This window comes from Schistocerca piceifrons, chromosome 4 (assembly GCF_021461385.2).
Source record: "Schistocerca piceifrons isolate TAMUIC-IGC-003096 chromosome 4, iqSchPice1.1, whole genome shotgun sequence".
Classification (NCBI taxonomy): Eukaryota; Metazoa; Arthropoda; class Insecta; order Orthoptera; family Acrididae; genus Schistocerca; species Schistocerca piceifrons.
This window is the reverse complement of record NC_060141.1, coordinates 763,367,291-763,383,530: the sequence shown is the minus strand read 5'-3', so window position 1 is coordinate 763,383,530 and position 16,240 is coordinate 763,367,291. Positions and strand designations below refer to the sequence as shown.

The following is a 16,240-nucleotide window of genomic DNA, read 5'->3' as shown; positions in this document are numbered from 1 at the left end:
TAAACTGTTCAGTTTATGGAAGCTGTGTTACAATGAATTAAAGACAATCCCAGCACTAGCATACAATCCACTGCTGAGGAACTAAATACCTCCAACAACAATGTGTTGAATGTCTGGCATGAGATGGGAATGCATTTATTCAAGAATCAGAAGGTACAAAATCTTTCAGCTGATGACTTTCCACAGCATATGGAATCATGCCCATGGTATCATAACAAACGATAAGCATCCTTGACTTCAAAATGTGTGCTGTGTTTACTGCAAAGGCTGCCTTCACAAAGAAAGAAATTGTCAACAGCCACATCAGCCATGTCCATGAGTTGAAAAATCTTACGGCAACTTGTGTGTTCCGCCATCAACTGAGATTTCCCATAAATGTGTGAGCCAGTATTCTTCATAATCACATGATTGGGTCATATCTTCTGCCTAACATGGTCCATAGAAGGAAATTTCAGTATCTTTCTCCATGAAGTGCTACCAAAAATGTTGGAGAATGTCCTGCTAGCAGTCTAATAACAATTATGGTTCCAGCATGATGAGGCACCACCTCACTTGGCCATTAATATCAGAGAACATTTAGATAATCTTTTCCCAAATTGTTGCATTGGTAAGGGTAGGCAAGTGCTATGGCCACCACATTCTCCCAACCTCACCGCTACAGATTTATTTTAATCTGGGAGATGAAGCATCTAGTGTATGAGACAGCACTGGACATTCCTGAAGAGCTGGTTGTCCATTTTGTCAAAGTTGCAGCCATTATTCGTGAAACAACTGGTTGTTTTGAGTGTGTTCGACAATCATTAACATGCAGATGCAACTTGTGCATTACTGTAAATGGACAACATTTTCAGCAAGATCTCTAAAATAATATTAATCACACAGCACTTTGAACACAGTCTCTGGGTTTTATCTTCATGCTAGTGTCTTTTGTTGCATGTGTGTACAGTGTAAAATAAGGAGGCAAAATACTGTATCTGGTGGCAGTGTGATTTGTGACATTCATAAAGAATGCCATAGCTTCCAAGTGTACAACGTCTAGTTAATCAACAGGATAGGTAAAGATATATTGCTACTTATCATAAAGAAGACACATTAAGTTGCAGACAGGCACAATTAAATGACACTTACATGTATGCTTTTGGCCTCAGCCTTTACCAGAAAATGAAAGAGAAACACACACCGTTCGTTGTCACAAGCAACACCACCTCACACACACACGTTACCGCCAACTCAGGCCGCTCGGACCAGAATCTGCTCTGAGCAGCCCAAGTCGGTGGTCATGGTGGCAGGAGAACACACACGTGCACACGCGCACACGCACACGCGCGCACACGCACACACGCGCACACACAAATGTTTAACTTACACAAGCTTTTGGAGCCAGTGGCTCCTCCTTCCAGCAGAAGAGTTGAAGGGGAGGGAAGAGGGCTGAAGGAAAAGGACTGGAGAGGTTTACAAAAAGGGATACAGTTCAGAAAATTCACTCAGAATCCCAGGTCAGGGGAGACGTACTAGATGGGATGAGAGGGAAAGACTGATTGTTGAGGACTGCACTGGACAAGATTTGAAAACCTAAGAGCTTAAAGATGGAAGACAGATTACTACAAAAACATAGTGCATGAGTTAATAAGAGTGAAAAGTTAAGAGCATTGTATGTAAAAGAGGTGGGGGCGGCAGGGGGTGGAGGGGTGAAAAATCGACGAGGGCAGAAAATGAAAGCCATAGAAAACCAAAATGGAGTTGTTACTGTGAAGAAATGCTGAAACAGAAGGAATTAATGTAAATTAAGGCCAGCTGGGTAGCGAGAACCAAGGACACATTGTAGCACTAGTTCCCGCCTGTGGAGTTCTGAGAAACTGGTGTCTGGGAGAAAAATCCAGATGGAGGATTTGCTGAAACAGCACCGTGGTCATGACTGTCATGTTGTAGAGCATTCTCTGCAACAGGATATTGTGTGTTGCCAGTATTCACCCTCTGCCTAAGCGTATTTGTACAGACCAAAAACTGGGTGGTAATCATGCCAATGTGAAAGGCCTTACAGTGTTTACGTAACAGCTGGTATAAGACATTCATCATTCCACAAGTGGCTCTCCCTTTGATAGTATACATTTTGCCTCTCATGGGGCTGGTATAGGTGGTGGTAGGAGGGTGCATCGGGCAAGTCTTGCAGTGGGGATGGTCACAGGGGTAGGAGCTCAGTCGGAATCTCATTTCAGGGCGTTATTTTAGGAAGTCGTGGCACTGTCAAAGGAGCTGATTAATACATTCAAGACCAGGATAACACTGAGTGACAAATGATGTGTTCCAAAGTTGATTTTTGGACATATAAACAGTACCAGGATTTATGTGAGGCCCTGGAAATTTGCTTTTGAACTAGGGTGGTGGGGTAATAATGTCCAGCGAAGGCTGAGATGAGAATGGTGGTGTATTGCTGGAAAGAATCTGCATTTAACAAATATGTTTACCTTGAATGCCAAGGCTGTGTGGGACGGAACATCTGACATGGAAAGGATGGCGGGCACATCTGATGTGGAAAAGATGGTAATTGCCAAAATGTAACTACTGTTGTTTGTTCAACGTGGACAGAAGAGTGTAGCTGGCTTTCGGTGAAGATGAGATTAACATCAAGAAAAGTGATATTGCTGATACTTATAATATCAATAACTGATTATTTTTGTTGTTATATAAGCTCAAAAAAATATGCTACTTTTTGGTAACACCTGTGACCCTCATTTGTTTTTGTCAAAAAATTCAAACTATTATATCATGGTGTCACATGGGAGCTTACACATAAATCACATCCTCTTTGATCTCTGGTCACAATAAATTGCAGGTGAATGTTATGAGTAAATAACTAATGTTGTCAATGCTGCTCTCATTAATGATTGCATCCCTCTAATGAACGTACTCTTTCTTTTGATTCTGTCATACGACTATCATTCATTGTGACTGCATTTTCGTACACATCAACTAAAAACTGTTGAAATAAATGAAAGGAACTGATAACACAACTGCATCCCTCGTTGTCTCTGATCATTATGCAATACTTCCACCGCCGTAGCTGAACGGACAGTGTGCCGGCTTGTCATGCCAAGGGGCCCGGGTTTGATTCCTGGCTGGGTTGGAGGTTTTCTCTGCTCAGGGACTGGGTGTTTGTGTTGTCTTCATTATCATGATTTTATCCTCATTGATGCACAAGTCGCCGAAGCGGCATCACCTCAAAAGACTTGCACCAAGCGATCAGGTCTACCTGCTGGGAGGCCCTCGCCATACGACATTTCATTTCATTTCATTATGCGATATGCATAAAATTTCTCTGATGTTACTTTGCTATTTGTTTTTGCACCCAAGTTCACTTGTTTCAAATTGAAATGGTAACTGTCTTCTCCTCTTATAAAAATTAACAAATATAAAAATGTTTCATATGAACGATGTGCTTTTGCGATATTATGTAATCATTCTCTTCTTCAGTGAATAGTCATATTGTAAATTGTGTACTAATTTTCCACAGGTAAAATGGCAATTTCACTGACTTGAGGTGCACTGAACTAATGTTTGTGTTCATCTCCTGGTATTCTGTTGACTTGTATCACAACTTTTTACTCATTAGTTACCATCTGACCCAGAGCTGTTTGGAATAGATGAACCAACTGGTTGTACTTACATAAAATCCTCTGCCCTTTTTCAATTAATTTGCCATCTCAGCCCATTTACATTTATACAACATTGGTAGACTTCTGTTTGTTCGTTGCCAATTCAATACACCTGCAAAATTTTATAAGTCATTTGGCAATGGTAACAATCCTCCCATTCTATGATAAGACTTGCCCTTTAATTGAAATCATAACTGAACCAATGTTCTTCCCAGATCCTGGAAGTAGCAAAGAAAGCATTTTACACTTTCATTTTCAGTAGAAAATGTTTCGATCCTGGAGTTTCTCCAGTCATGTAATGAAATAAATCTGATGGAGCTGCTTCCAGTGGTGCAAATTGAATTTTTCCACTCATGTTACTCATTCCTGGTGTTTTTAATAACTGAATTTCTTGCCACCACAGAACTAACACAGTTGACCCAATCTGTCAATGACAACATGTTGATTTTGTTGTACTCCCTACAGGGATCATAATGTAATGATTCACCTGGCAAACTGTAGCCTCTACATTTACTGCTTTTCATTTCTCATGCAGAAATGTTATGTTCACGAGCTCGTTGTCTTCCACAAACTTAACTCATTAGAAGTCTACTAAGTTCATTTCATAATACTTGATGGCTGATGGGAAATGGAGGGCTACCATACTATGAAACCTTGGCTGCATGAGGGAGTCGCAGAGCTATAGCAGCACACACAGACAATCCATACTTACATTTATTACACACAAGGTGATTATAATTAAAGTTAAACTTTCAAATCACTGTAGAAATAACACCATTTGTCAGAGTGGCATCAAATTGCAACGGAATATTATTGGAGAAGGGCGGGAAAACATATGGCAGAAGAAAAATAAACAGTTACAAAATGTAACAATAGATGGCGTTGTAAGCATCAGAATTTAATACTGGTCGACTACCAATGACAAATGAATCATAGACCACCACCTAAGGTGTACGTTTGATGTTAAACAAATTATACTACTCAGTGTGCAAAGGTGTACAGGAGTGACACTGTTAGTTACGTAAGCCAATCCACCATGGCAAGATCATATCACATCAGATGGGAAAAATCTGATTTTTAATTGACCTGAGGCCAAAAACTGCACTAAAGGCATCTATCACATTGGTTTTTAATTGTCCTAAGGCTAAGAGCTGCATAAAAAGCATCAATGAAAATCAAATCAGATTATTAATTTCCATGTGACTGAAGTAAAACATGTTCAATATGCTGTCCATCATTTTCCGCAACACGTTGAAATCAAGAAACAGCATGTTCCACAACTGATCAAAGTGTTTCCATGGTCACATTCAGAATGTGTTGTGCAATGCATGCCTTCAATGCAACTAAGTTTGCAATTGGAACACTGAACATGACATCTTTCAGATAGTCCCACGGCCCAAATTGCAATGTATGGAAGTGCATCATCTTGCATAAAAATGATCCCGTCCATGCTGTTGGAGAGCTGGAATGATGTGGTTGCGCAAAAGACACTCTTCGTGCTTACCAGTGATGGTGCAGGTGAAAGGACTGGAAGCACCCGTCTCTTCGAAAAAATATTGCCCTATGATAAATGATGCCATAAACCTGCACCACGCAGTGGCCTTTTCAGGATGAAGTGGTACTGGGTGATTTGCGTGTGGATTTTCTGTTGCCCATATTTGACAATTCTGTGTATTGACATATCCTGTCAGATGGAAGTGGGCTTTGTCTGTCCACAAAATCTTCCATGATCGATCATTGTCCATTTCCATGTGAGCAAAAATTTTAAAGCAAAGGTCTCTCTTGCTGGCAGGTCAACAGAAAGCAACTTGTGCACATAGGTAATTTTGAATGGATAGCAAAGAAGGATGTTTTGTAGGATTTTACGTAACGTGCTCATGTGTATGTCCAATGTTCCGGCAATTCTCCGTGCACTACACGTTTGCACACCACCACTCCTCTCCTCTTGCATTGCTGTAGCCACTGCTTCCACTGATGTTGAACCAATTTGATTCCTCCCCCTGTCAGATTGCATACCAAAATAACCCATCTTTTCGAATTTCTGAATCATCATCTCCAGACGCACGGCAGTCATCGGACCAATGCCATTTTTCAAACCCTTCAGTGTCCGGAACTACTTCAGAGAGACATGTGCGCAGTCATCATTCTTGTAATACAGCTTTACAAGCACAGTGCGATCCTGCATTGAGGCAGTCATGGCGAACATCGCAGACACCAAAGGAGGAAAAGCCGTGTGCCCGGCATGTTTATACCAACTTTAATGGGTTGCGCGCATGACAGGTGTATTCATTTACCTATTCTGACACGTACAGTGCCATCTAGTGCTCAATTTTCACACTAATTTTTTTCTTATGGCATATGTTTCCCCCCTTCACCGATAATATTCCATTGCAATTTGACGTCATTCTGACCAGTGGTGTCATTTCTACAGTGTTTTGACAGTTTAACTTCAATTATGATCACCCTGTAAATTGATTTCAGACCTGTTTACAACAGGGAAGCAAATTTGATGCGCCCTTTCAAAAGGCACCATACTGCCATTTCTCACAAGATGCTCAGGTACATCACAGAAAATCTAAATCTGAATGGCCCAAGTACACAGCATCACCAAACAAGGCCTCTATTGTGAGGCAGGGGATTGCCCCAACATGCTATAAAATGAAACTGATTGTAGCTAATTTTTTTGACACTACATTGTGGCTGATGTGCAATAGAAAACAAATAAAAAAATAATAAGCTCCCAATTTCATTAAATTCTGACCATAATCTGGTTACCAGGCAGCCAACAGTTAAAGTGGTTCACAATCTCATACAACTGCTATTGCTCTGTTCAAGACACAAAGTGAAATGATAACCTTAAACATCTCACACCACAGATAGTGCCACACTGCAGAATTAACAAAAATAATTTACCAAATGAGTGTGGCAACACAAATTATATCTGACACATCTAATTTTTAAAAAGTGGCATCAAACTAATTTCCAGAATAAAGATTTCACAGATTTCTTGCCACATCATATTTGTGAGTAAACTCAAGCTTCCAATGACTTCCTCTGTCACCATTACCTGTACTTATGTGTACACTGTGTGATAGTTTATTTAGTTTACCACTCAGACTGCAGGTAACTACTGACAATGACAGGAGAGGTAGTCATCAAAAGTTTACATACAAATGTGATTAGGTTGTTGTTGTTGTTGTTGTTGTGGTCTCCAGTCCAAAGACTGGTTTGATGCAGCTCTCCATGTTATCATATCTTGTGCAATGTACCTACTGCAACCTAAATCCTTCTCAAACTGCTTAATGTATTCATCTCTTGGTCTCCCTCAACGATTTTTACACTCCCCACTGTCCTCTAATACTAAATTGGTGATCCCTTGAAGCATCAGAACATGCCCTACCAACTGATTCCTTCTTCTAGTCAGGTTGTGCCACAAATTCCTCTTCTCCCCAATTCTATTCAGTACCTTCACATTAGTTACACGATCTACCCATCTAATCTTCAGCATTCTTCTGTAGCACCACATTTTGGAAACTTCTATTCTCTTCTTGTCTAAAATGTTTATCGTCCACGTTTCACTTCCATACATGGCTACACTCCATACAAAGACTTTCAGAAACAACCTCCTGACTCTTAAATGTATACTCGATGTTAACAAATTTCTCTTCTTCAGAAACGCTTTCCTTGCCATTGCCAGTCTACATTTTATATCCTCTCTACTTCGACCATCAACAGTTATTTTGCTCCCCAAATAGCAAAACTCCTTTACTACTTTAAGTGTCTCATTTCCTAATCTAACTGCCACAGCATCACCCGATTTAATTCGACTACATTCCAATATCCTCGTTTTGCTTCTGTTGATGTTCATCTTATATCCTCCTTTCAAGACACTGTCCATTCTGTTCAGCTGCTCTTCCAGGTCCTTTGCTGTCTCTGACAGAATTACAATGTCATCCGTGAACCTTCAACTTTTTATTTCTTCTCCGTGGATTTTAATTCCTACTCCGAATTTTTCTTTTGTTTCCTTTACTGCTTGCTCAATATACAGATTGAATAACATCGGGGAGAGGCTACAACCCTGTCTCACTTCCTTCCCAACCACTGCTTCCCTTTCATGGCCCTCGACTTTTATAACTGCCATCTGGTTTCTGTACAAATTGTAAATAGCCTTTCACTCCCTGTATTTTACCCCTGCCACGTTCAGAATTTGAAATAGAGTATTCCAGTCAACATTGTCAAAAGCTTTCTCTAAGTCTACAAACGCTAGAAACATAGGTTTGCCTTTCCTTAATCTATTCTCTAAGATAAGTCGTAGGGTCAGTACTGCCTCACGTGTTCCAACATTTCTACGGAATCCATACTGATCTTCCCTGAGAGGTCGGCTTCTACCAGTTTTTCCATTCGTCTGTAAAGACTTCGTGTTAGTATTTTGCAGCTGTGGCAATTATTAAACTGATAGTTTGGTAATTTTCACATCTGTCAACACCTGCTTTATTTGGGATTGCAATTATTATATTCTTCTTGAAGTCAGAGGGTTTTTCACCTGTCTCATACATCTTGCTCACTAGATGGTAGAGTTTTGTTAGGCCTGGGTCTCCCAAGGCTGTCAGTAGTTCTAATGGAATGTTGTTTACTCCCAGGGCCTTGTTTTGACTTAGGTCTTTCAGTGCTCTGTCAAACTTTTCACACAGTATCAAATCTCCTATTTCATCTTCATCTACATTCTCTCCCATTTCTATAATATTGCCCTCAAGTACATCATCATTGTATAGACACTATGTACTCCTTCCACCTTTCTGCTTTCTGTTCTTTGCTTAGGACTGGTTTTCCATCTGAGCTCTTGATATTCATACAAGTGATTCTCTTTCCTCCAAACATCTCTTTAATTTTCCTGTAGGCAGTACCTATCTTACTCCTAGTGATACATGCTTCTAGATCCTTACATTTGTCCTCTAGCCATCCCAGCTTAGCCATTTTGCACTCCCTGTCGATCTCATTTTTGAGGCGTTTGTATTCCTTTTGCCTGCTTCGTTTACTGCATCTTAATATTTTCTCCTTTCATCAATTAAATTCAATATCTCTTGTGTTGTGATCAGAGTCCACATCTGCCCCTGGAAGTGTCGTTTTAAAACCTGGTTCCTAGATCTCTGTCTTACCACTATATGAGATATCTGAAAACTTCCAGTGTCTCCAGGTCTCTTCCATGTATACAACCTTCCTCCATGATTCTTAAACCATAGGCGGCTTCCCCTTTCACTCCTTATCCCCAGTCCATATTCATCTACTATTTTTCCTTCTCTTCCTTTTCCTACAATCGCATTCCAGTCCCCCACGAGTACTAAATTTTCATCTTCCTTAACTATCTGAATAATTTCTTTTGTCGTATCACATTTCTTCAATATCTTCATTATATGTGGAGCTAGTTGGCATATAAACTTTTACTACTGTGGTAGGCATGGGCTTGGCATCTATCTTGGCTACAATAATGCGTTCACTATGCTGTTCGTGGTAGCTGATGAGGTAAATCCATGAAATATTAATCGAAGAATGTTGCCATAAAAAACTATGTTCTCAAATTATTTCCAGTATTTTGTTGAGCTTCAAATAAAGTTGTATAATATTATTCCATTTTATTTCTAATTATTGCAAATTTTCCAACTTCCCTGCACAATCCTGTATATGTACACGTCATAATCAACACTGCTGATGGTGCTGTCACTGTAATAAAACTCCCTGCCTGTGACAAATAACATGGTTGTAGCATTTCTACACAGTTTGCTTATGTCTGCAGTCTGTACACAACTGTCGAACACTGAATACATGGTGTAGTCAGTCTTCTGGCAACGGTGCTTCATTGTTATCAGTCTAACATGCAGTTATTTTGATGAAGCTGTAGAATAGCATAGCAACAAAGAATAGCATGGATATCCACTTCATAGCACATTATCTATAGTTATCATATTAACTGTGTCCATAAGTATGTTTTCCTAATATAATCACTTTAGTTCTTAGTTTTTTCATACATTGATGGTGAGATTATATCAATTGTGGATCATATTCTCAAAGAAACTGAGAATGGTAGTAACAGTTTACAATTGTCACTACTGACTTTTCATGCTTTACTGGGCACTCTCAATTGGAAGTCTTAATAGTTTTGTTTACCCTTGATGTGAAGCTGCTGGGGTCCATATATCCTGGTGTACCATACACAGAGCAGTCATCAGGATTCTGTGGAAAGAAAAACAGACATTCATAGATTAGCTCTAACAATTCAATTTAAATACAGAACCTAGAAATACAGAGCACTATGGGACTCAACATCTGAAGTCATCAGTCCCCTAGAACTTAGAACTACTTAAACCTAACTAACCTAAGAACATCACACACATCCATGCCTCAGGCAGGATTTGAACCTGCGACCGTAGCAGTCACATGGTTCCAGACTGAAGCGCCTAGAACCGCTCAGCCACACCTGCCAGCAATAAAAACCATTAAGCTCAAATAACCTTGATGTACACTTACACCATGTGTTAGCCAATGCTACCAAATATTCTGACATCTGAGTGAAATCACCTTATTTCCAAAATTTTAGGAACATCTAACATGCCAATGAAAATAATCAGTTCTTGAAAATGTAGTTGGATAGATGAAAAAATCAGCTCATCAAATGGTCGCAGGAGAATACACACATAAAGGAATTGAAATTTGCAAGCTTTTGAAGTCAGTAACTCCTATTTATGGCAGAAGGGGAAGGAAGATGGATGAAGGAAGAGGACTGATGAGGTTTAGAAAATCAGAAGAGTTCAGAAAAGTTACCAAGAACCCCAAGTCAGGGGAAACTTATCAGACGGGTTGAAAAGGAAAGACTGATTGTTAGGGACTGCATTGGATGAGATTTGAAAACCTGAGAGTTTAAGGGTGGAAAACAGGGTAATACGCAAGATAGAGATTACTGACAAAACACTGCAAATAAGTTAATAAGAGCAAAAAGTATGTAGTAGAGGTGGGGGAGAAACAGGTCGAAAAAAGTGAAAGATATGGAAAACTAAAAGGGACTGAATAAAGGAATAGTTACTGAGGAGAAATGCTGAGACTGAAGAAATTAATGTAGATTAAGGCCAGATGAGTGGGGAGAATGAAGAACATGTTTCAACGCCAGTTCCCACCGGCAGAGTTGTAAGAAACTGGTGTCTGGGGGAAGAATCCGGATGGCGCACATGGTGAAAAAGGCAACGATGTCATGACTATCATGTTGTACAACATGCTCTGCAACAGGATACTGTGTGTTTCAGTACACATCCTCTGTCTATTCCCATTCATTCTAAATGATAACTTAATGGTAACCATGCTGATGTAAAAGTCCAAAAGTATGCGACGTGTGTCATTACACAAATGGCTCTCCCTTTGATAGTATATGTTTTGCCAGTTACAGGGCTTATACTGGTGGTAGGAGGGCACCTAGGTCAAGTCTTACAATGGGTGTGGTCACAGTGGTAGGAGCCATAGGGTAGGGAAATGGATGCAAAAGAAGCAGAGGGTCTGACATGGATATTTCGGAGATTGGGAGAGAAACAAATAGCTATTCTAAGTGTAGTGGGCAAAATGTAGGACAGAATGGATCTCATTACAGGGCATGATTTGATGAAGTCACAGCCTGAAATTACAATTAAATCAATACCATTAGCTGCTGATGGGCATTGATATATATCAATGGGGACAACTGAAAATGTGTGTCCTGACCGGGACTCGAACCCAGGATCTCCTGCTTACATGGCAGACGCTCTATCCAACTGAGCCACCGAGGGCGCAGAGGATAGTGCAACTGCAGGGATTGATCGCCGGCACGCTCCCCATGAGACCCACATTTTCAACTTATAGTCCACACACTACATTTGTAGTGTCCCTGCCATTATACCCATTACTCGCGGTAGACAATCCACCGAGTCCCGTAAGAGTTCAGGCAATTCGTGTGCATCCGCACTGAAGGAGGTCATCAGCCAGTTAGCCTTAACGATATGAAGATGGCATCTGTTCTTTCAGACATGTCCAAAAGAACAGATGCCAGCTTCATAAGTGACAGCCTTGGCGAAGTAGCTGTTTAAGACATTCAAGACCAGGATAATACTGACAGTATTCTTAAGCTGTGTTTTGGATGGATCACTAGTACCAGGATTAGATGTGATGCTCTAGGAAATCTGCTACTGAACTGTGCTGGTAGGGGTAATTACATCCAGTGAAGGCTGAGGAGGGAATGGTTGTGTATTGCTGTAAAGAGTCTCCACCTGAACAAATATCTCAAGGGTGTATGGGAGGGAATATTTGACATGGAAAGGATGGCAGCTGCCAAAATGTAAGTACTGTTGTATGTTAGTGGGCTTAATGTGAACAGCTATAGGCTGTGTGTAGCAGATCTTTTGGTGATGATAACATTAAGGGAAGTGGCATGGGATTCAGAATAGCAGCATTTTAAATTTAACTGGGAGAATGTAATTACTGATTCAAAGAATTATAACAGCTCAGCCTCACGATCAGTCTATATGCAAAGATCTCTACAACATATCCAAACCAAACCAGGGACTGAAGGCTTATGGATACCACAGAAGCCCCCTCCAAGCTTCCCATGAAAAGGTTGGCATACGAAGGAGCAGTCCTGGTTCCCAAGGCCATACCCCTGATCTGTTTTTATGTCTGCCCTTCAAAGGGAAAGTAGTAGTTGGTACATAAAATGTTGATTAGTGCTGATCAACTAAGGCACATAAATATCTTTTGGTGGGTAGTTTGAAGCCAGCAGCAGCCCTGGGACATTCACAGTGATTGGGTTTCTGGATCTAAGGAAGAAGGTAAAGTGTGTGGATGCAAGGTTTGGGCGAGGCAATAAATTCTATGGATTGAGGTGTTGGTCCTTGTGATGGGGCCTGTGGTTTTAAGGAGGGACTGCAGGTCCGTTTGTATCACAGGGTTATGATCTTTATGACCAATGCTGTACATAGAGATGTCAAGAGAGCTGGTGTGGACCTCGTATACATACTCCCGTCTAGATTATTACTCTATTTTTCACCTTTAAGCCCTTGTGTTTTAAAATCTCATTTGAATTAGTCCTCAACAATCAGTCTTTCCTTCTCATCCCAACTGTTAAGTTGTCCCTGACCCAGGGTTCCGGGTGACTTTTCCAAACTCTCTCAATTTCCTACTAAGTCTCACCAACCCTTTTCTTTCATCCTGTCTCCCCCCTTCAGCTCTTCTGCCAGAAGAAGGATCCATTGGCTCCGAAAGCTTGCAAATTTCAGTACCTTTACATGTGTGTTCTCCAGCCACAGCTTGGTGAGTTGATTTTTTTTATCAATCCAGTTACCTTATAGAAACATCTAAGATTTTTGTTTTCAATATTAGACTATTACATGAAGGTTACTATGTGGAAACTTGTTCTATATTGACAAAAATAAAACAAAAAGTTCCTTACAATGACTACTCTATCATTTTACAATACTACGGATATCATTCAAAATGGAAGTGTGAAGTATTTGCACTAGCATTGCTTCACAATGCTGTTTATTCGGCAACAAAAACATTTTGTTACTAGTATAATCACATAAAAAGGTATCTTTACAAACTGCCGCCTTATGCCAAATGAAAATTAAAGTGTAGAGTGTAGCAATAGTGAGGAGATCTCTTTTTAAATAAAACAAAACTATTTGGTGATTTTCACTGTATACTGACATTATCTATGTTAGCAGTCAGTACAGTTTTACAAAAAATTGTGATACATTAAGAAATGTGATTAATGTCATTTTAGAGCTCCTCAAAGCCTACTGTAAAATTGCACATCTTCATGGAATGGATGTAAACAACTTGCACATTGTTTATGTTTATGATGCAATCCTCTTGTAGTTGCCTTTAGCTTTGATGAGAGATGAAATCAGCATAATGCACTCACAGATGCTCAGCAGTGTCCGTGTGTGATACAGCAGATCATTGGAGGTGTTGAAGTTTATCCAGATAGAAATACTAACAAAGAGATAGAGGGGCTGGCCAGTACTTACCTCAGCTCAGTACAGCCGATAGATACACATAAAACAGAACTGAAAATTTACATTCCTAGCTTTCGGAACTTTGTTCCCTCATCAGGGAGGAGAGAGGGGAAAAAAGGGAAGAAGGGAAAGTGGATTCAGTTACTCACAACCCACGTTATGAAGCAATAGGGAAAGGTAAACCCTCCCTGCTTACCTTTCCCTGTTGCTTCATAACCTGGGTTGTGAGTAACTGAATCCACTTTCCCTTCTTCCCTTTTTTCCCCTCTCTCCTCCCTGATGAAGGAACAAAGTTCCGAAAGCTAGGAATGTAAATTTTCAGTTCTGTTTTATGTGTATCTATCGGCTGTACTGAGCTGAGGTAAGTACTGGCCAGCCCCTCTATCTCTTTGTTAGTATTTGTTTCACATCTTATATGAGATTTTCCATTAATCATTTATCCAGATAGAGTCAGCCCATCAGCATTACCCTGTGCCACAGGTCATTTGTAAAATATATCATGATGATGCAGAATAAATCTGTTCACATTCTATCAAATTATTTACCAATCACCTGTCCTCCCCCTGTTACATGTGTGTGTATATAAATTTTCCTCATGTTAAGCAGGGAAATTCTATGTCACTGTAAAAATGATCATTGGATGAAAAAAGTTACTAACTAACAAGTTATACAAATATGCCTGCATGCTGACTATTTGTAACAGAAAAAGTATATATTTGATGTAATAATAGAAGCAACAACTTTGGAGAGCCAGCTATGACAAAACTATTTCATCTGATATGAAAGAGATATGTGATGACTAGTTAACCTCAAATTTCAAGAGGAGTGTAATAACCCTGATTCCAAAGAAGAGAGGTGGTGACATGTGAATACGGTCAAATTATCCATTTAATAAGGCATTCTTGTAAAATACCAACACAAATTATTTACAGAAGAATAAAAAATTGGTAGAAGACAACCTTACGGAATATCAGTTTGGGTTCTGGAAATATGTACGGACATTCAGGGCAATACTGAACCAGTGACTTATCTTAAAAGATATACAGAAGAAAGGCAAGCTTATGTTTATAGCATTTGTAGATTTAGAGCAAGCTTTTGACAATACTAATTAGAATACACTTTTCGAAATTCTGAGGGTAGCAGGGATAAAATACAGGAATCAAAAGGTTATCTACAATCTCTCCTGAAACTATACAGCAGTTATAATAGTCTAAGGATATAAAGAGAAGCAACAGCTGAGAACAGAGTAAGGTGGGGTTGAAGACTATCCTCAATGTTACTCAATCTGTAGATTGATCATGCAATAAAGGTAACCAAAGAAAAATTTAGAAAGCGAATTTGAATTCAGGGAGAAGAAATAATACCTGGGGTTTTCCAGTGACACAGTAATTTGATCAAGGATGGCACAGGACTTGTAAGAGTAGTTGTACAGAATGGATAGTGTCTTGGAAAGCAGTTACAACATGAACATCAATGAAAACTCCAGGCCGGAACATCAACAATATAAGGAAAAGATAAACTGTTGCCTACTGTAGAGATATCACATTAAGTTGCAGACAGGCAAAACTAAAGGCACTTACATGTGGGTTTCAGCCATAGCCTTCATCAGGAAAAGACAGAGAAACACACACCATTCATTCACACAAGCAAGCACAACTCACGCACACATGCTTGCCATCTACAGCAGCTCGGACCAGTTCAAGCTGCTGGAGATGATGGCCATGTGTATATAAGGTGTACTTGCCTGAGTGAACGACTCTTGTGTGTTTCTCTTTCTTTTTCTAATGAAGGCTATGGCCGAAATCTATGTGTAAGTGTCTTTTAGTTCTGCCTGTCTGCAAATTAATGTGTCATCTTTATTATTTTAAACATAGCTACACAACAGCAACGGTTCCACGTAATAAAATTATAAACAGCCGACCAGTTGCAATGGATAAAGAGTTCTTTACCTAGGTTTCAACAAATTTAAATTTGTCTTCTTCAGAAGGTGGCCTAAGGACAATGAACATCATAGCTTACATTAGAAAGGTATGAAACTTAAGTCAAGAATAGATTTTAACACAAATTAGAGAGCTCTTGCATTACAAAAATATGAGAACGACGACTGGTACTTACAATTTTACATTAGTAGGGACTGATGTATCATCGCCGTTTTTACAAATGTCTGCATAGATCCATTTGTCAAAATTAAAATATAGCCCTAAAAATAGGGTTTGTCACGTAAATATAAATTAGTACATGGATGTTGCAGAGCTCACAACCGACTGAGTGTAATCGGCCAGCGTAGTTACTCTGCGGCTAGGGCAGGTGGCGCTCATGGCGCGAACCATGTGCCGATTGGCGTACAAAAGCAACATGTAAATTCTTGGGTAATATATCGTATAGGATTAAACGTCTTCTAAAGAAAAAATATATTTGTAACGTCTCCTCCTCTACAGATAAAAGTTTAAAAAGAAATCTTGTACATTCAGTAGAGATTGCCAGCAATTGGTTTTCCAATTCAGGTGTTTACAAACTAACCTGTAATAACCGCCTTTCATATTATATTGGCCAAACAGG

At 39.7% G+C, this 16,240-nt stretch overlaps 1 protein-coding gene and 1 non-coding gene across 2 annotated transcripts in view; both read right to left on the bottom strand.

The window, feature by feature from the left end:
• The window catches only part of LOC124796433 (1-phosphatidylinositol 4,5-bisphosphate phosphodiesterase gamma-1), a 248,485-nt gene that overhangs the window by 98,266 nt on the left and 133,979 nt on the right, over window positions 1-16,240 (bottom strand). Inside the window, exon 14 of the mRNA XM_047260620.1 lies at window positions 9,816-9,881. Within this exon, the coding sequence (XP_047116576.1) occupies window positions 9,816-9,881 (66 nt within the window). The remainder of the gene's footprint in view (window positions 1-9,815; window positions 9,882-16,240) is intronic.
• Trnat-ugu lies at window positions 11,385-11,459 on the bottom strand. Its single transcript has one exon. It is a non-coding gene; the product is annotated as a tRNA-Thr (tRNA).